The following is a 20,737-nucleotide window of genomic DNA, read 5'->3' on the forward strand; positions in this document are numbered from 1 at the left end:
TTCTCTGCAGATATTTGCAGATGACAGAACAGACGCCAGAGAGTGATAAGCTCAGTGCAGCCATGGAGGATAAATGTTCATTTGCAGTTTCAAAGCTATTTTTCTCTGTTTGTTGAGGAAGAGTGAGCTATTTAAAGAATTAGGGGAGGTGGAATAGGCTGCAAAGAGTTTGTAAAGTGGGACATAAGCGTGTGTCCCTCTATTCTCCTCAGCCTCCTCTCCAGGCCTTTTTTTCTTCTTCCTCTCCCTGTCTCTGAAGAGGGGAAAATAGATAAGACGCACACCCAGAAATGTCAAGGCAACGTCAAGTGGGCACAGCTATTTGCTATTTCCCCCCCCCCGCCCCCCTCCTCTGTCCTATCTCTAACAATTATGTTATAAAATCATTTCCCTTTGTATCTGCTGCCCACACAACACAATAAAAAGAGGAGAAGCCACGATGTTGTAAGTCACGACATCGACGCCTCTACCGCATTCCATTTCTCACGCCAACACAACTCTGCTGTCAGACACAAAGGGTTAAAAGCCTTGTAAGTGAGGAAGTTCAGTTTAGAAAAAAGAACTTTCGGCTTCAGCGTTGGTTAATGATTCCGGAGACTGAAACTCAGCTGAAAGCATCTGACCTTATTGAGTGGGCAGCGTGTGTGTGATTGATCATTTATTTGCATCTCTCTGCATTGGTGCCGCCTGGGGCACGATGGGCGTAAACACAGATTGTAACACTGTAGCTGCCCCCTGTGTAACAAGCCTGCTTTCCATCATCATCATCACGAGTTGGGCCTCTCATTGGCTGCACACAGAGCATCATTTTGATTTTACTCGTCTACACTGTTTGCTTTGTTTCTGCCTGCTTGGCCCCTGACAAGAGAAATCATAAGATTGCATACATGAAAGCTTGGTATTCCTTATAGATCGGCCTGCGACTGCAGTATGTTGTAAGCACTTAACAGACAAAGAGACATCAGTGACGGGGAAAAAGGTGTAGTGGAGACCAGGAAGAGATGATGAATTAAAGCCATTGAAGCGGATCTGTTTGTAGCGTCCTGATATGATGTGGCCATTTAATAAAGCCCTATAATAAAGTGACCGAGGAGGGAGGAAACAGAAGTGGGGCTACAGTGATGAATGATCTGTCCTCTATGTAGGACGAGGTGTCTGCAACTTTTCAGAAGGCCCAGAAAGCAAAGTTTGTGCCTGATAGTATTCTGGGTCGAGGAGCCTCAGGGGGAGAGGAGAAGCAGAGCAGGTCTGGCCTTTCTTTGGCCAAACGCTCCCCAGCAGCAGCGCGCCGGTTTGTGTTTCACTCTGTCTTGATATATAGTAGCTACATCAGAACAGGGCCACACATGGACCACATCCTATCAGATAACATATTGATTTAGTGATAAGTAACATGCGGCACAAATGGAGTGCTCACAAGTGGGTAGCACAGTGGCACAAATGTGACCGTTTGAATGTACTGAGCTCCATCAGCGAGGACGTGCTGACAGGAAGTCACCATGGCAGCTTTTAGCCCACCTGCCATCTAGAGGACAGTCAGAAAACACACATATTGACTGTATCTTTAATATAATTGTCTTTACTTGGCTCCAAAATAACAATTTTAGAAACAACTTAGTGAATCGTCAAGCACAGTACAAACACTGATTACGTCCATCAGTGGAATTAATAATTCTTGTTTCACCGCAGGGCAGCAAACATGTGCATAACAGGCCGTATACAAATAAGAATTTACATTATACTTAAGGGTACTTAAAACAATAAAGACATATTTGGCCACATTTTCCAATAAAAAAGTAAATAACGTTTGTCTAGTCAGTAAATAAGTAAAGTACAGTTGCTGAACCTTTTTGGCCTCTAATGATATAATGAAGGAAATGTAATTAAAGTAACAACTATATCCCTCCGCCAGGTTCATTCTCTTTTTTACATCAGTGCAAAAACAATATAGAAACTACTTATTTACTGGCAGCACCATTTCCAACAATACAGTACATGGCAGAGTTACCAAAGCCTCTATACATAGAAAATCATTTGTCCTTGGATACGACCTGTGCTTAGAAATATTCACCATACACAACAATGTAATCCTGTGGTATATAGTGGGAGTAAGAAGTTCATCCTTGAACATCAAATCAGGCTTTATCACATTTGTGTTTGGCAGTAAGGAGATGATTTCTTACATTTTCAGCAGCCTTGGCAGTTGAAGTGACAGTGTTCAGTGGTGGAAGGCAGTATCACAGTGATTCATCTTACTTTACGTGGAAATATTTGACATATTGATTCTGGATTAGTAATGTTGAAACATATATTTCCCATCCACACTGTAACTTGAATAATAAGCCGCATACAGGTCACATTAGAGTGATGTTCCACTCTGGCAGCTATCTGGGCCAGCAGCTCGCGTGGCTCTCAGCCTCACACACCTGCTGTAGCAGCAGGTTGGGGACGCTGGAGGTTGGCAAAGTAGGTGATCGTGTCCCCTCTCAAAGAACACGGCGCATTCTTTTTTTAGTCCAAACTGTCTAAGAGTCACAGCTCGCAGACATAATCAAATATATTTATCCTTCAGTGTCTTCCCGTTTGGTTTTCAGAGGACAGAGGTTTGGAGCAGAAGAAAAGCAGAGGAGCTCCGGTTTCAGCCACAAACCAGAGCGGCTGCGTCTATAAAACTGTGGCTTCCTCCATTGCATCTACCCACCTGTGAGAGGTGCAGATTAGATTAGATTAACAACATGGCTGCTTTGTTTAAATGGAGACAATCTGGAGATCAAGGCACCATATAGTCAATATATAAGTAGTAGCAATGCTCAAAGGAGAACTGGGTATAAGTGTTTCCATCTGTCTGTTGTATTGACCTTTTGCATTTTTACCGACAGATAGTTCTACTTTAGATACAATCAATAAAGCACAATCCTTAAAACCAAGAAGTCAGGCTGATGTCTTTTAACTCTAATACATCTTCAAGCAGTTTCTTACCTCTGGGCTGTGAAGTTGTCCTCAGCTTTAAAGGTGTAATACAAAGTGCTTTTGTGGTAAAGCTGGAACACATTGGCCTCCTCTTCTGCATGCTGGCTGTCCGGCAGCCTCACTGTGAAGCCCAGCAGAGGCAAAGTCTCTGAAGCTACTGTCTCCTGAAGACAGAGAGGTTCAACGTTAAAGTAAAACGTTTCTCTTGCTCAGTATTAATGTCTTCCTGTTTCAGTATGAGTGAATGAATACGTGCAGGTCAGGTTGAAGGGGAGTGTATGTTTCCCCTCACCTCTTGGGCTCTGTAGGTATAAAGCACCTTGTCTTTAAGGAGGAACCACAGTCTCTTCCAGTTCCTCTTGCTCCTCTTACTGCGGTGCAGAGAGCCGCTAATGGAGCCTTCCTCTGACACGGTCATCTGCACAACACATGGGGACAACATACACACTTCCATTGAACAAACTAAGAGACAAACTAACAACAAAGAGGAACAGCTGAAATTACACGCCATGGACATTTCATTCGTCTGTGTGTGTGTGTGTGTGTGTGTGTGTGTGTGTGTGTGTGTGTGTGTGTGTGTACCTGTGTCAGGGAGGCGGTGCCTTTCCGATGCCTCCAAATGTTGGGAGGATGAAAGTTTTGGAACACAGAGGACAAAGGACGGCTGGAGCGGTTTGGCCGAGGGCTACTCTTCCCTGTCAGAGCGAGGACATCGCCCCCTGCAGGGACAGACCAGTCATTTATACACATTAGAGAAGCTATGGTTTAAACTACCGGTAGTTAAGCTGTAGTTAAGCAAGTGGGCCACTGGCAATGTGTTTGTTTTGTAAGTTGGAGCATTGTTGGTGATATTTGGCCTGACTTTCCCGGTCTGTGGATGTTAGAATTAACCCTTTAGGATCCTTATGTGTGTGCAACTATAAAACTGAATGTATCTTTAGCCGTTATTCGTCCATAAATCCCCCTGCATGTACTTTTGAACATATTTGTCGGATAAGTGAATAATTAAATATAACCAAAGCAATGTCAGTGACCTCATGCGCCACATCCATGTGTGCTAACTCCTTAATGTTTCAGACTCAGAATTGATCGGGTCAATATTATCAACATTAACAATTATTCACCAATCAAATAAAGCCAATCTTGACAAGATTTACAATAACAATGGTGCCAATTTGATCCTGACTAATACATTAGTTATTGGAAAAGGATTGGAATTATCAGACAATCTATTAACTCTAATCTGGCACTTTTGCAAATTTAATTATTCAATTCAAAATGATTTCACAGTCACACATAAGACACATGGAGAAGCTGGGGATTGAACCCAGGACCTCGTACATGCGAAGCACGCGCTCTACCACTGAGCTACATCCCCACACCCAACAATGAGAACACTCATTTTAAGAATGCCACCTCCAAAGTGAGTGTGTGTGTGTGCATACAACTATATAACTGAATGTATCTTGTAGCTTTATTCTTTCTTAAATTGCCTTGCATGTACTTTTGAACATATGTGTCTGATAAGAGAATGATTAAATATGACCAAAGCAACGTCAGTGACTTCGGCCGGAGGTCATTTCCTCAAACATCATTACATTTTATCACTTTAATGCTGATTAGAACTGTAAGGAGTCACAAGGAGAACAGTTCAGTGACATCCAGAGGAGTGGCTCACCTCTCTTCTTTAGTTCGCTGTAACAGTGGTCACACACTTTGGCCATGCGATCCTTCATGTATTTCAGAGGATATCTGTTCCTGGAGCAGCTCCGGCACACAATCTGTACACAAACACAACACCGAGGCTTACACACCAATTGAGGAAACTCTACACACCTGGTGACACACTCTTGCACCGTGACTCTTAGATATTGTAATGTGCAGATGTATGTGTATTTTAGTTAGGAACCCTTTTGTGTGTGTGTGACTCACTCTCCCACAGGCATGGCAGTGATGTCTGCGCAGAGTGAGGCTGAAATCTGAGGTGCAGTTCATACACATCATCACGTGGGACACCGGAACGAGGGTGGGCGCTTTCTCCCCCAGGCAAAGTCGCACACGCTCTCTAGCCTGGAACACACACACACACACACACACACACACACACACACACACACTTTATTAAACCGAGCAGCAGGTGAACATCATTTTGTATCATGTCTGTTGTAATGACATGAACACACACCTCTCCTGTGCAGTTATTGAACGCTGCAGGTCCTCTGGCATGTTCAGTCACAGTTCGGCTTAGAGTGTAAAACCAGTCCTCTCTCTCACTGAAGGAGCTGAACAAAACACACACAGGCTCACTACACCACTGACACAACATCATACTTCAATACTGTGATGGTTGAATTTGTAAAAATATGAACATGATTATTATATATTGTTACTGGTCAGGAGATAGAGCAGAGTGGCTCACCTGGCAGACAGAGTGATGGAGATGTCTGCTCCTTCAATCCTCAGAGCATTCTGGGCATTTTCAATAATGGGTTTACTGACCTGGGTAATCAATCAATAATATTATATATCAGATACGGGGCAGAGCAGACGTGAGAGGCAACTAATTCATTCAAGAGAATACTAATATTCTATCATAATCATAACTAATCAATAAGTCATATGGAGATTCACAGACCTTCAGCCCGGTGAGTGACAGCGTGTTCTTCAGCCTGTATTTGCCATCCTGCTGAGGATACGTGTATAGCAGCACGTCGTTCATCTGAAAACACACAGAACTTTCATTTGTCACCGTAATCCTGAGAGCGGCCAAACCAACAATAGTAAATGTGCATGTTGAGTCAAACAGTGCAGATTTAGTCCTGTGTGTAGTGCAGGAAGTCTCCACTAGGTGGCGGTCTACGCTCATAGGAACCTTCATCTCCTCTTTTCTGTGCAGCATCGCCCCAAAGTGGTTTACAGACAAATAAATGTATAATTTGATTTAAAGACCAAAACAACATCATTCTGACTATACCTATATGTGATGTAATGATGGATAGATGGAGACATGGATGTTTTAGTTGTGTAAATAAATGTTATCATTTGTCCCAGTCATATTTTTGTACAAATTTGTATCCCAAAATGAATCTAACTCTGTGTGGTCATGAGACAGTCAAGCTAGATGTTATGCAGCAAAGACAAAATGAACCAAAAGACATTTGTGAGCGTCTTCAGTGTCCATCATACGTCTCTAAAATGCCCTTGGACCAAATAGGCGAGACTTCCTTCGTTACCAGATCATCTGTGATTATGGCGTGAGTTCTCCTTGGAGATGCAGTGCCAGTCCTACAAATAAGCAACTGGATTAGAGGCCCCATGATGGTCAGTAGATCCTCAAGGTAGTTTAGTCATTTAAAAACGGATTCACTCTAAATTATTTACATGAAAGCATTCAGCTTCTCGATGTTAATTATTGTATACAGACACGATTCTATACTACAGTAAAAACACATTAGAATGTACACTTAACGTCTTAACTATAGTGGATGAATTGTCGATCAACATGTCAAAGATCTCAGAGGTCATGTGTGGTGTCATTGCGGTCTGCGCCTATAGTACAGCAGTCATCTTCAAGGCTCTTCCTCCCTCCCACATTTAGATTCTGCTGACTGTGCTTTTGCAGCCACATAGGAAGACACAACTGCTGCAGTCGGTTGGCTTTGGTTGGTTGTGGTTGGGTTTTGGAGTCTTGGCTCTTGTTTTGTACTGTAAATGTATAATGACTGCATGCTGGCCTGGTTTGTCCTCCATCTCACAGACCCTCTGGAATCTGTAGAACTTATACGTTATGATCACTGAACTCAAATGGGAGAAGTTATATTACTTCCACATGTGCCACATCCGCCTGTGCTCACTCCTTAATGTGTCAGACTCGGACATGATCAGGTCAATATTATCAATTATTCACCAATCAAATAAAGCCATTCTCAACAAGATTTACGATGACAATGCTGCCATTTGATCCTGACTAGTAAATTAGTTATTGGAAAAAGATTGGACTTGCCAGACAACTTATAAACTCTTATTTGCACTTCCGCACATATAAACTCAATTCAAACCAAAATGATCTCACTGCGACACAAAAGAGCCTTGGAGATGCTGGGGATTGAACCCAGGACCTCGTACATGCGAAGCACACGCTCTACCACTGAGCTACATCCCCACATTAATCACTTCTAACACTCGTCTTCACGATGCCACCTTTGCAGTAAACGTTCAGGCCGTAACAGAGGACCTTCACTGTGCTGTCCGCTCAAAAAAAAAACTCTCAGGAAGTCAGCATTCAGAAACATCCTGCCAGGAAACACTGCTCTTAATAACACAGTCTGGACATAGAAATAGACCAGGAAGAAAATGCCTGACACTCCTATAGAACATATCAATAAAAACACAACAACAACCTGCGAGGTGTGTGAGGACACAAGCCTTTGGATTTTTCAAAAAGGAGAGTAAAACATTTACCAACAGGAACAGGAAGTGACATTTACCAAAAATAAATGGCGAGGCTGTCTGCTCTTCCTGCTGACCTTCATCAGGGTGCCCTCTTTCACGAAAACCTGAGAAACAGAGCGTGAACACACAGTTCTTCAGTGTTTACATTAAACGTGAGATGCAGAGAGAGAGAGAGAGAGGGAGAGAGAGAGAGAGAGAGAGAGGTAGAGAGAGGATCTAAAAATTCTTCGTGTTGTTTCAAATTTCCCAGCTGAGCGATTGTGTAAAGGGCAACACAGGGGCGGTGTAGGGCAAACAGGGTGGAACAATGCCATTATCAAAGCTCACCCTGCCCGGCTGCAGCAGGTCCCTCTGGCCGCGGACGCTGTGCTCTATGTTGATCAGACGTAACAGGTTCTCCTGAGGCAGAAAGAGGAACATAGAGCAAGAGAGACGGACTCAGAATGACTCCCTTTATTCCTATGCGTGCATGAGTATCAGACAGGCAGCACACATGTCAGGTTAATCTATTCAATGAAGCCGTGTTTTGTGCCTGTTTACCACCTCTGCTGTATATGAGCTTACACTGGAAATAAGGGAATAGAATCTGAGAACCTTGTGATTTCCCCCACCTTTGTCTTTGCTGTTCTAAGTAGTTCACTTTCCATTTTGAATAATGTGGATGTGCCTTAAATAGAGCAGTATACTGTAGTGTTTCTTGTGCATGTGTTTATTTCTGTGTTTAATAATGGCCGGGCTACTAGATTGAATAGCAGATGTATGATTCTTGATGCATTTGCTGTCTTCAAAAATTGTCCCACATCACTTACCCCGTGTTTCAAGCTGTCGTTTGCTTGATCTGCGATATCAGACACTATCGCCACAGCAGCTGAACCAGGGCAAACACAAGCAGGAAGGAAAAATCTCAGTAAATGAACACAATCAATATTTAGATTATTCTACACCAAACTCTCCCCATGCAAAGTGAGCCCGAGTGCAGCGGCCCGGAAGCCCCCGGCTCCCTGATCGCAGATAAGAGATAGTGCTGCTGCGAATATCTCTTCTCATGAATTACACATAACAATGTTCACAGAGAATGGAGCCACAATGACTACCTGGTGGGTTTCCACTACAAAGAAAGAAAGCTAAATTGGCTCTCTCATGGCCAGTTCTCCATGCCAAATGAGCAGAAATAAATTCTCTGTAAACACGCGGCAACAAACAGAGAAGGCTCTCCTGCGAGTAAAGGGATATAGAGTTATACAGCGTGAGTCAAACACTGGATCTTTGGTGTGATGGAGCAGCGGGTGTGTCGTACCCTGGGTGTCCTCATATTCCTTAGAGTCTGGGGAGAGGTTGTTCAGGTAATCTGTAACAGAGGTCAGAGAGATTAATGCCACCAAAGATATCAAAATGCAAACAGTATGAGCAGGTTTCTGTCAGACTCACCGGTGAGGAGCATGCGGTACTGAGCCACACGCACGATCACCTGCAGCAGCTGGTGTTTGAGAGACACTTTGTCCCCAGCTGGACTCTGCTGCTGAAACAAGACATACAAAACGTTCTGTATAATTTCTGCCGGGTAGCGATTCAAACTAACCACACAAACAGAAAATACAAGTTTAGAGGCTGCAGTGAATTCAGTCAAGTTGATTGGAAGGTCTTTTAATATTGACATGTGTAAATTTAGCTCAATTTTATTATTACTTGTGACTGTGAATAAGGCGGCCGAGGGAAGCTCACTCAACGCATAAAGAATAACGGCAAAGATCATGAAACATAATGAAAGTTAAACTTTAAAGGCCCACAGCTGAACAGAATCGCAAATCGCAGTTTTTAAGTGTGAACGAGGGCCAATAACACAGACTGCTGGTCAGCACAGTACCTTTTAGAATAACAGTGTTTGTGCGTGTGTGAGTTTGTGAGTATGTGTGTGTGTGTGTGTGTGTGTGTGTGTGTGCTCGCACAAACAGATCAAAATACCTCAATGTATCACCACCCTATCTATCCCAATAATCATCACTTTATCTCTCTCATTCCTTCTCTCCCTTTCTCACAGAGAGAGAGAGAGAGAGAGAGCGAGAGAGAGAGAGATCACTAATCTCTGCCACACCCCTGAGCAGTATGTTGGATAGGGCAGATGTAAAGACTGGGTAACATTTAATTGGCTCCAGTGAGCTTATTTCCCTTTTCTCTCCTTTTCTGGCGCCTGATTAACACAAACAAACCCTCCGTTGTAGCTGTTGGGTTGAATTTTGAGACCATTACACTGACTGAACCGATGTGAATGCTCTAAAATAAAGATCATGTCTGGGCTGATTTCCAACTCGCCAGCCTGAAAATGTAAGGAAGCAGCTACCGAAATCTAAAATAAAAATAAAACGATATTCTGCAGACATTAAAACACAAAGAAATTTAAACATTTATGATCTTCAAATAAGGGAAAAACAGGAAAAACGGCACATCTGCAAGGACTCACTGCCAACACTTCTCCTTAGTGGTCTATAAAATCAGGGGAAAATATTGAAACACATTTGAGCATAAATAAGATACACGTGCACGGTTCTCCAGGATTTTCCTCCATCCTGTGAGATTATTACAGAGGAAACGTGCAAAGCAGAGTTTACAGCACATCCCTGTGGGAAGCAGAGATGATTAAAGTGAACTGTTATAGACTTTTACTGAAGAAGTGCTATCATGTGTTTGCTCTCATTTCATTTGCACTAATTATATCGCCTCACCAAAGTGTTCTGCAATAGATTACTTTTCAAGAACACAGTTTCGAATTTCACAAGGGTTTTTAAAAGGCAAAGGAGGTGGTGAGGTCGTCCCTTTATGTCGAACTGAGAATATCCCTCACTTTGCCTCTTTTTGCTTATATGTTAAGAGAGTACAAAGGTGCTCTCTCTCTAAACACACACACATACACACACACTCTGTCTACAGATAAGACACAATGGGCAGAGATGGGAAAGGCTTTTGAGTTAGCAGTATATTAGTTCACAATCGCTGTAATCAGTGTTTCACCATCTTAACCAAAGCTTTTACTAATAGCTATTTCAAACGATCCAAGTAGTGATTTTGTTGACATGGTGAACCTTCATAGAGGCCAGGGCTTAATAGCAACGTTCAAATCTTTCAAAGAGAAGGAAAAGGTTGAAAGTGAAGAGGAGGAGAAGGATGAGGAGGAGCATTCAGGGCTGGACTTAGAAGAACGGAAGAATATCGCCTTCTTGCTTCCTTCTGATTCTGATTCTATGACTTCAGACTCTAACCCTAGCCCAGATGTGTTCAATGCATTCAGTGTGTAGTTGGTTTTTGTTGAGAGAATGAGTATCGAGCTGTAAAAACTGCAGGTCTAACCTCAAACTGGTCAATAATGGCTGCAAAGGCAGGTGAGGTTCGGCAGCTGTCCTCCAGCAGACTCATGCTGCGGTCGTAGTGTCCGATGTACGTGGTGAACACTAGGAACTCTGCCTTTCTGCTCAGGATGACGTCTGCAATCCTCTGGCTCTCATCCCTGAAGGAGAGACGGTGGTGAGAGGATGGAGGAAATGGCCCATATTCATTAACAACATACCTGAGCTGCAGTAATACGTGCATGCAACTATAGAAGAGACGACATGGGAGGCAATGCATTTTAGCTCAGATGTCACGTGTGTGTGTGTGTGCATGTGAGCATGTCAGGATTCACTATTAAGCGTACGCATCTCACCAGTGTCGGATTCGATTCTCCAGCTCAGAGAGGATTCTGCGGTGCAACGTGTAAACATCAGGCAGCTCATTGAGAATCTCCCGGAGCCTCTCGTCATCCAGCACAGGCTCCCCGTCTTCCCCCACTGCTGCACCCACCGCCTCCCGAAAGTCCTGCAACACACACACACACACGCGCAGAGGAATGAGTTTACAGTCTGTGTTTCCTTCTCTGGTCCTCCCTTTGTGTCGATCAGCTGATCTAACAATCGACCGATCATGTCAGAAGTTCACTCCAGCTGTGATGACGCTGTGGGGGAAAGCTTAGCAAAACCGGCCTTGAAGGTCATCCGTTCAATCCCTCTGACCTGACTGGATAAATCTGGGCCTGGAGCTTAAAGAGCAGAATGTTCCTTTGCTTATCAGAATTGCTGAGGTGCCGATGAGCAAGGCACCTTAATAGGAATGAGGTGTGGAATAGCGGACAGGTTAGACTGTGGTGGGACTGGGCAGCTCCCAGATATGAGTGTGTGAGAGGAGAAGATGTTACTGCAGAAAAGCAACGCTCAGTGAATCTACCCTGTTTACGTGCACACACACATACACACACACACACACACACACACACACTCACTCACTCACATAAAAACTCACACTCATAAAAGCATTTAATAAAAGTTAATTCATATCATGAATAGAATTGAAGTTAATATCCACCTGATAAATACAGAATGATTTCCCACGGCAACAGACAACAGCCCCCAAATCAACTGTAAAGCTGCAGTAATACTTTGCAGCGAGGTAATCAATGTGAAATGCAAATGAATTTATTAGCTTCTGCCTGCCAACAGAGGTACTAAAACATGAACACATATTCTGATCATTTATTTTGGCCCTTTAAGTCGTACAGCAGCTAAACCATGAACCTTATCTGTCTTATCTAACGGACACACTAACTACTAACTACTTACACGGTGGATTGATTGTACGAAATTTCCAAAAACTGTCCTTACAAACATCTATAATGTATTTTCAAACATTTATTTTTAGAGCAGATTAACAGTGTGAAGAATCCTGCAAGCTCAGATAAAATCACAGGGGCGTATTTTATTAGATTACACACGGTTAAGACTTCTGCTACAACACCGCATTGTTGCTCCATAAAGACTAAATGTACCGTTGTGTTCTTTTCCGATTAATAAAAGAGACAGAACTCATATTTGATCAGTTTTTGTGATCAGTTCATGTTTTTCTATTCCGTTCTCTACATCAGTGTCGTAGCAGTTTGTTGTGTTTCCTCTTCACGTGTGCACATACATGACAAATATGTTCCAGTGATTAAGTTAAAGATGACAGACTCACCTCCTGGAGAAGCTTGAGAGCTTTCACATGTCTGCAGAGAAGAAGCATGAAGTTAGTGAACTGTAATGAGTTTGGACAGATTCCTTTAGTCGAGACGTTTAAGAGGGTAATATCATTTCAAAGGTTTCTTTCTTACGTTCTCTCTGTGTCCACCAGATCTTTGGCGACGTAAAACGCTCTGGATCGCCCGTCGGGCTGTGGAGAAATGATTTATCTAAGGTGAGCGCAGAGAAGAGAACGCGAGGCTTCTGGACGCTTGTTCAGCAAATATATCTGGCCAACGTCTCTGGGTAGCAATCAAATTCTAAATAATGAGGACAGCTTTGCAGTCGCCCATTAACCTCCATTAACCTGCATTAAAATCTTGGCTTCTGGGGAATTTTTTTTTTTGTTGTTGTTGCAAATTAGCCCAGTTGTAAACAAGTTAATATGTTCTGTTTGATCATTCAAATATGCTGACTTGGAATCTTTGACTGGCAAAATGGGGAAACTACTGACTGACTGAAACATCTACTGCATTTTAGTGATACTTCATCATAGATTTTGGGGAATTTTGGAATATAATAAATACCTGTCTGTCATAATTGCTGTCTCCCCCTGCCTCCTCTTCATCAGAGGTGCGTCCTTGGTCTTCCTCACCCGCCGTATCTCCGCCCGCGTCGGCCGCAGTACCAGCCGGTGGCCCGGCGGCCAGCGAGCACACGTTGTAGGCTTCTGTGTAGGCACTGAGCACAAAGAGGAGCATTAGCATGAGTCAGTAAAAATGATTCTCAGAACTGAAAAAGTGACATTAACTGTGAAAACATTGCAGGTCTCGGCCACGACCGACGCAGGGACACACATGAGTGTAATTCATGCTGTAAGAGTAAGAGTGTCTTAGGCAGGAAGGCCAAATGAATATGCTAATGTTTGCACCTCAGCGGGGAGTGTAAGTTATGCTAATAACAACATATCCTGAAGTTACAGTAGCTATGCAGTAGTTTTCTATGTCACCAATTGTCTGGTGAGTGTTTCTCCTTCTCAGCACCAATGGATTTAACCCCACTGAGATGTAAATGAGCCACGTATGAACAACATATGGACGCCCCTCACATCTCCACATTGCACACATTAAAGCTACACGGCCCATTAGCTCTGCCTGGATCAAACTTTGGATGAGATACGGAGGAATCGCCCAACATAGTTTCTATAAAGAGGAGCGCCTCCTTCATCACACGTTCAGTGAAACACTCTGTCACTTCCCTTGGCCCTCTGATGTTTTATGAAGGCCCGGGGCTAATTCTGCGGTGATAAATTTCAAAGGAGATAAAAAAAAAGAAGAATTCTCTTTTCGCCTCAGGTTCACTCGTGAGCCAATTTGTTCCACTGATAGCAACGATGGAGCAAAGATGCCAAGGATCCCTAAACTATCTGCTATTATTACCCCTTCAGGCTGCTTGAAAACTTAACAGCCTCAGCCTTTGACGTTTGCTGTCCGTCGTGATATCGCTTCACTGCACTCCCGGCAGCTCAGCCTGAACAAACACAATCGCAATCATGCCAAAGTCTTCATTTAGAATTACAAAAGGGCTCCTTACACAGCGCCATGCCACGCTTATACTGCTTATCTGTGTGTTATCTGATGGCAAAGAAGCAGGTGTGATGCATAGAGAGTGTAACAGGTGTAATTAAATAAATATCTGTATTTTAAAGCTGGTATTGTACTGTTTTGCTTGCAGACTTCACCTGCGCATGGCTGCAGTAAGTAACTGCTGACTGCACAGCATACAAACTGAGATTGTATCTTCACTGTGTTGTTTCCAATTGGCTCGCGAGAAGAGCAATGACTCCAAAACGCCCTGACTATTAATCATCGTGAGCCAGCCTGTATGATATGGACACGACAAACAGGAATGCAGGGGAGGGGGGGAGGGGGGGGGATGGGTTAATGTCAGCACAGCATGGCCGATCATACCAACATGTAACACCACAGCGGGGGGGCAACATGGAGATGAGATGCTCTACCTACAAACGCATTCTTCTTCTAAGCGGATGATTTATGAATGAAACCGAGACGGCCTCTTCTGAACAGACCACCTTCATTCTCTACTGCCCAACCACTCCCCTGTTACACACACACACACACACACACACACACACACATGCACAGACACAGCTGGGCTTAGTGTCCCTCGGTGGAATGCATGAGGAAGCCTCTGAACCTTCCTCCCACCGCACCGCAGCAGACCACATCCCCGCCCGGTGTGATCCCAGCAGCAGGGGACCCGCCGTAATAAATAGTTATAAATCTTCAACCCCAGGGGCAGATAAAACCCACACAGTGGCTAAGCAGTAATAAAAAAGACCGGTGCTCCGTATAAATGGCGGCATGGATCAGTAATATTTTGTATGGCTCATCCATCTACATGAACACACAACTGCACACTGGCACACACACACACACACACACACACACAGGGCCTTTGCGTACCTTTCTGTTTCCTCCTCGGGGGACTGAGTTTTGCTCTCAAAACCCGGGAGGCTGCTCATGTCCACGTAACCGTCCGTCTCATTGGCAGAGGTCACCGCCCGACTGGGACGGTCAAAGAAGTCGGTGAAGGCTCCCAGGCGAACGGGCCTCCGGTGTGGGACCTGAACGTTCTCATAGTCGGAGTTAATGGCCGGGACGTTCTCGTAGTCTGAGGTATCTGTGGTGTTTGGGAAGGAGATGGAGCGAGGCTTGGTCAGGGGGAGAGGAGTGAAAGGCACTCTGGAGCGGTCCTCAAACGACTCCACCCGGATGACGCTGCGGTTGAGAAAGGCCACGTTGTTCCCTTTTCTTTTGATATCATTGTAGAACAAGAAGGCGGAGGCCGACTCCGATGAAACCTGCGGTTTACAAGCCAAGCGGGAGGTCAGGTGTGGGGAACCGCTCACACTGTGTCGGTCTAAATCGAACATTCTGCTGGTTGTGTGGTGGCTGGACTCGGCTGAGGACCTGGAGAAGGACGGACTCACATCCACCACGGGTTTGCTCTCTGTTTTCCGCCGAAACTTCAGCATCAGGAAGCGTTTAATGGAGGATTTCTTTTTCCTGTTTTTCTCTGATGCGTCTCCCTCGATGAAGAGGGAGGGGGAGCTCTTTGTGATGGGCCTCTTGGTGATATAGGCCAGCTCGAACGGAGGAGGGATATCCACCACAGATGTAGGTGTGGACAGGCCACTGGATAACAGAGGGGAGCACCGGGAGAAGCTTCCAGATGATCTAACGCCGTAAGGCAAAGCGTGGCCGTCCTCCACTCTGTTTCTGGGGATTTGCTCCCTCCCCCTGTAGACACACAGAGGCATGTCGCGTCCCTCCATGGAAAGAGAACGATGGTACAGAGAAAAGCACCCAGGCTTGGAGTAGCTCTTGTGCCGCACCGTGTTCAACATGGGGCTGCTGCTCAGGGCAGGTCTTGTATGTCCGAACCCCCCCATGCGGGACGTCTGGACATTAAACTGTACTCCTGTTTCATTCCCGTTATCGGCAACGTGCTGCAACAGCGAGCGTGTCCCTACGCTCTTCCTATCAAAGTGAAGGTCGCTTTCCAAACTCTGCCCTGCCTCCTCATAGATGTGATCCTCACCCTCATCCTGTTCTGTATCAGTGGTGTCATCCAAAAATGGCACGATGTGACCCTCCAGGTCCTCCTCATCTCTGAAGCCCTCCAGGTGGTTGAGCGGTGAGAGCAGCTGGCTTTCCGATGAAGACGAGGTCAGCGAGGTGTCCGTGTCCGTGGGCACCGAGACGGAGACCAGCCTGAACCTGGGCTGGCAGTCAGAGCGACTGAACGAGGCCTTTTCTGTTTGACCTCTGTGATCTTCAGCTTTGGTTAATCTCCTCTCCTGATACAACGTCAGCTTCTTCTCATCAGTCACATCTTCATCATTGGTACCAATCTCCTCGTATTCCTCAGAAGACTCGCACTCTATTTGTCCGTCGTCTGCCGCATCCCCACACGGTGAGTCTTTATCGTAGCTCTTCTCGTATTTACAGACGGAGCTGTTTAAGGACAGATGTTTTTGCGGGCCGAGAGGATTCTCTGGGAGCCCGTGTGCTTTCACATTGGTCCCGATGATATCCTCTGACGTGATGTAATAGGGCTCAGGGGGCAGATCAAACTCGAAGGCAACACGTCTCCCAGCTTTGTCAAAAAGCAGTTTCTGGTTATCGCGGGTCGTGTCATAAAACCGAATGTGCCGCTCATCAATAACAGAGCGGTGGAGGTTCTCACCCGACTCCTCTTCTTTCTCCTCTCCATCTGCTGTACGGTCTTGCTGGGGAAAGGTGTTTTTATTGATGAGGAGGCTGGGTTCATCCGTGAGAGACTCGGTTAAATCATCTCCTGTACAATCAGCTGTTTCCTCCTCCTTGATTCTGAGCTTTTCCTGCGTCTCCTTCAGGTCTTTATTACCTTTTTTACCAGAGTAACAGGCTGCATCTTCATCAGTGCTGGTGACAGAAATGTCTCCCACTGAAAGTCCATCGGTGTCCGCCAGCGCCTCGCCTGCGTCGCAACCGTCGGCGTCCATGTCCTCGGTCATGTCCGTGTCAATCATCTCTGCGGCGTCCTCAGAGTCGGCGGTGAATCCAGCCTCACTGACCCAAAGTGTCTCCAGGGAGTCCACCTCCTCTGTCAGGGCGCTGTCAGTTAATCGCCAGTCTTCCTCCATCTCCTGAATCATATCTTCTTCCTCTTCCCTCACCTCCTCTGTCACCTCTTCTCCACACTGCTCCTTTGAGCCATTCTGTAATTCTATTTGTGTTGAACTGAGGATATGAGAAGAAAGCTGCTGCTCCTCTGGCAGCTCATCTGCAGACGCTTTGCCTACACCATTTTCTGTGCCGTTGTCTTGATCAAGCTTCTCTTCGAAAATTGATAATCTTCCGTTAATGCATCCTCTCTGGACGCCTACGAGGAGGGAGGCCCGCCCGTTAACTTCCTGGGTGACTTTAGGTTTGGGGGCTATAGGCGGCGGAAGGTTGGGACCACTGGCTGTAGACATTAGAGGCGAGGGCAGCTTGAGGCTGGCGTGACAAACAAATCTGGGCTTTGGAGCAAGAGGAGGCTTGGTGCAGTCTGAAAGAACAACAGGAAGAGGAAACTGTAAGATTATGTGGTTTAAAATAGCTTACAGGTCATTTGTATTATGTTCCTGTGACGAACTGCTCAAGGATCTCTGTGAAAACTGCACAAATATTATTACAAACATATCACTGCCTACAAGTTTGTTGTAATCACATCAGAATTACATCTGTAAGGGACAAGTTGGTCATGGTCATGGGCTGAACACCCTGATACATGTACAGACTACAAATAAATCCAGAATAAGCTGAAATAAGCTAAGGAAACAGTTACACCTACATATATTCACACATATTTGAGATGATGAGGTACCTGGGAATGGTTTCTAACTTTAACAACATCTGAGAAAGAATGGCGACAAATCTAAGGGATTTCCCTGACTCACATCCTGTGATTGAAGAGAGAGAACCCCCCTCTCAGGCTGCCCTTACTGCTCTGAGGACAATATGCAGCAAAGGACAAAGACTACCACAGGCCACAGATGGAATAAATGTATATATAATAAAAGGTAACTCGCACGCATCGTATGACATCATTTTCAGAAAAGAACCTGGCATTACAAAATGTAAAAAATCTAACCGCGTATCTCGACAAAAACCTTAGATTCATAGTAACCGATAGATGAAACACTCCATGATACTTGAATGAACATTAGGGTGGCTTAAGACACACAGACACACAAACACACACACACACACACACACACACAGGTTTGATTCCGCTGGAGGCACAACCCATCTGGGAATGAATGGAAATCAGCTATTGCGCAAAATAAGTTTCTGTCTCTCCACCCAAATTCGATAAATTCTTACTGAAAATATAAAAATAAAACACCAAAAACACAAGAAAACATATTCCGGAATTCAAATCATCCACGTCTGTTAAAACAACTTATCTCACCGGTGTTCATGTTTGGGCAGCAACCATCTCCACCATCTGACTCGGCTGGTCCCTGAATGCAGCACTGATAACCGGATAAGTGGCGACGGTGTCCGCGCCGAGCTCGACTGTCCGAACGGAGCCCAGAGCCGAGAGCCGAGATGAAGGCAGCCGCTTCCCTCTTCTCCTCTGAGGCGCTAAACGCTCCTCAGCTGGTCGGTATGTGCGTCAGGACGCGACTGGAAACCAAATGGAGACGCTGCGCTCCTGTTCACACGCAGCAGGATCCCCGAGTGTGTGTGCGTAAAGAGGCGAAACACACACGCGCGCGCACGCACACACACATCAGCCTACTACTATCACGGAATTCACACCGTGTACGTACTTATTTAGCACCTGGGAAACACCCGGATGTTCTGAAGTTAGCGTTAAACAATTTTCACTACGTCATTGCATTTACGCGCGGGTTCACGGTCAAACTTGTGAACCGGAAATTCGGCTATACACACGTTTTTGTTCAAAATATATATAAATATTAGTAACAATTATAGTAATGATGTGTTATTTAAAGCATTGCTGTTGTTCCAAACTTCCAGCCATAGCTTCAATTTGAGTTAAGTTGTCATTAATTTGTGAATTACAGTGAAACACTCAATGTGATGCAGTGTGATGAAGAGGTGAATGTCCGTGTTAGACATGGATGTTGTTGTCATGTCCCAGTGTGTTATTGATCAGGTTGTCTTGACGCTGCTGTTCTGATTCAGCCTGATCCCTGCACATCTAACTGTGTGATTGGTGCAGAAAAAAACCCTCTTTTCTACAAAACAGGAAACTGCTCTCCCTGTTTCCTGCACAACCCAACATCCTTAGCAACTTATGGACATCATGTTTAACCCCTCTGAGCTTAATGTGACTATTTTTACACCTGGACTGTGCTCAGCTGATGATGATTTATTGTACTATAAAATATTTCTGCGACTTATGACCACCAGAGGTGATCCAATATCAACAAACACTGTGGACAAGAGCAGAATACAAGACCTAATTCAACACACACACGTGCGCGCGCGCACACACACACACACGCAAGGACTGGGGACAGGGAGGCAACTATGATACGTCAATTCCCCTTAAATCTTATTTTCGCTTGTATTGGATTGACCCTGCACCTAAAGGCGTCCCTGTTTTCAATGATAGAAATGATGTTTCTAGGTGTAATCCATGTGCCACCCATCATTACTATGGGGTTCACAGAGGGAGTAATCCGGGCCAAATGGTGCGCTGAAGCGGACTGAGTCTTCCAGGGAAACGGGCAAACTGAGACTGAAGCATTCGGGAGGATTTCTGTCCTGATGTGACTCTGCCTCGTGTGTGATTTAAGGTAAAACATCAAGCCGGAGCGACATGGGAGATTATTCCAGATGCGATTCGACATGCTAAGAGTCAGCGGTGTATGGCAGCAAACACTGTCTGGAACTTTTAGGTTGCCAAGTTGTTGTTACTATTGGATACCCTCCATCAGTATCTGTCCTATGATGAGCTCCTTCATACTTTAATGCATGAAATGGTTCACATGGTTTTGTTTTCTTCCACATGGCCTCAGCGAATGACCACAAAAACTGGGAAAACGCCCAAAATCTTGTTGTTTTGTATTGAAGCAGTCAGGATAGCAAATGTTTGTCTTCATTGTGCCGCCCTTGCTTAGGGCATGAACAGCATCCTCAGTAAGAGTGTTTGGCTCGTTAAAAAACATTAGGCGGCCGCACCTTTGACTCCTGTTATGTTATCCTGCAATAATTGTGTTCATATGGAGTCGATAAAGGGGAGGAAGGTGGAGATCAGCGTGAGAGGATACTGACAAACACGGCCAATATGAAAACATGTTGTGGGATTTGGGATGAGGGTGTTGGGTGGGGTTGCACACACACACATGCACACATACAATGGAATGAGTGTTAGTGGACCAACTGGATCTTAATGTTTTGACATTTTGAGGGTTTTCAATGTTCTACACTACAACAGGATGATGATGGATGTGTGTTTGTGTGTGTGTGTGTGTGTGTGTGTGTGTGTGTGTGTGTGTGTGTGTTCAAAACCTATTACAAGGCGTTTTTTCAAAAACCCATATGAATCTCTCTCATTGGGTGTGTGTGTGTGTGGGGTGTAAGAGATCCAGCCGAGATGTGTTACAAATCACATGATATGATGGAGTCGGTGCATCATCCATCTCTGCGGCGTGTCTCCTGTTTGCGTCAGGCGAGGGAAAGCCTGCGTCTCCTCCTCTCGGCTGCTCC

General features: G+C 44.9%; 1 protein-coding gene and 2 non-coding genes across 5 annotated transcripts; all 3 read right to left on the reverse strand.

Annotated features, from left to right (window-relative positions):
* Window positions 1–1,797: 1,797 nt before the first annotated feature.
* fgd5b (FYVE, RhoGEF and PH domain containing 5b) lies at window positions 1,798–18,791 on the reverse strand. 3 transcript variants are annotated; one of them, XM_076141388.1, is made up of 21 exons: window positions 18,465–18,791; window positions 14,927–17,558; window positions 13,028–13,181; window positions 12,593–12,651; window positions 12,457–12,487; window positions 11,117–11,268; window positions 10,765–10,921; window positions 8,851–8,938; window positions 8,720–8,770; window positions 8,232–8,290; window positions 7,750–7,821; window positions 7,458–7,526; window positions 5,606–5,689; window positions 5,390–5,469; window positions 5,156–5,252; window positions 4,903–5,040; window positions 4,649–4,751; window positions 3,553–3,689; window positions 3,263–3,388; window positions 2,980–3,134; window positions 1,798–2,701 (listed from the first exon to the last, which is right to left on the reverse strand). In XM_076141388.1, exons 1-21 carry the CDS (start codon window positions 18,472–18,474, stop codon window positions 2,665–2,667), a joined length of 4,491 nt encoding a protein of 1,496 aa, XP_075997503.1. In that variant the 5' UTR covers window positions 18,475–18,791; the 3' UTR covers window positions 1,798–2,664. The 3 variants fall into 3 exon arrangements, with proteins under 3 accessions (XP_075997503.1, XP_075997504.1, XP_075997502.1); XM_076141389.1 differs by having other exon boundaries at window positions 3,290–3,388; window positions 8,851–8,941; XM_076141387.1 differs by having other exon boundaries at window positions 8,851–8,941.
* trnaa-cgc (transfer RNA alanine (anticodon CGC)) lies at window positions 4,277–4,348 on the reverse strand. The gene has a single exon. It is a non-coding gene; the product is annotated as a tRNA-Ala (tRNA).
* Window positions 7,061–7,132, reverse strand: trnaa-cgc (transfer RNA alanine (anticodon CGC)). The gene has a single exon. It is a non-coding gene; the product is annotated as a tRNA-Ala (tRNA).
* Window positions 18,792–20,737: the final 1,946 nt, after the last annotated feature.

Source organism: Genypterus blacodes, unplaced genomic scaffold (genome assembly GCF_046128005.1).
Source record: "Genypterus blacodes isolate CSIRO-AG114 ecotype Tasmania unplaced genomic scaffold, CSIRO-AGI_Gbla_v1 ptg000017l_1, whole genome shotgun sequence".
Lineage (NCBI taxonomy): Eukaryota > Metazoa > Chordata > Actinopteri > Ophidiiformes > Ophidiidae > Genypterus > Genypterus blacodes.

Bases quoted from the DNA above. Each gene is read 5' to 3' on its own strand.
- fgd5b (XM_076141387.1), bottom strand. The intron at 7,527-7,749 runs GTGAGCTTTGAT...TCTGTTTCTCAG, and splicing joins ACCTGCTGCAGCCGGGCAGG to GTTTTCGTGAAAGAGGGCAC. The intron at 2,702-2,979 runs GTAAGAAACTGC...CACCTCTCACAG, and splicing joins GACAACTTCACAGCCCAGAG to GTGGGTAGATGCAATGGAGG.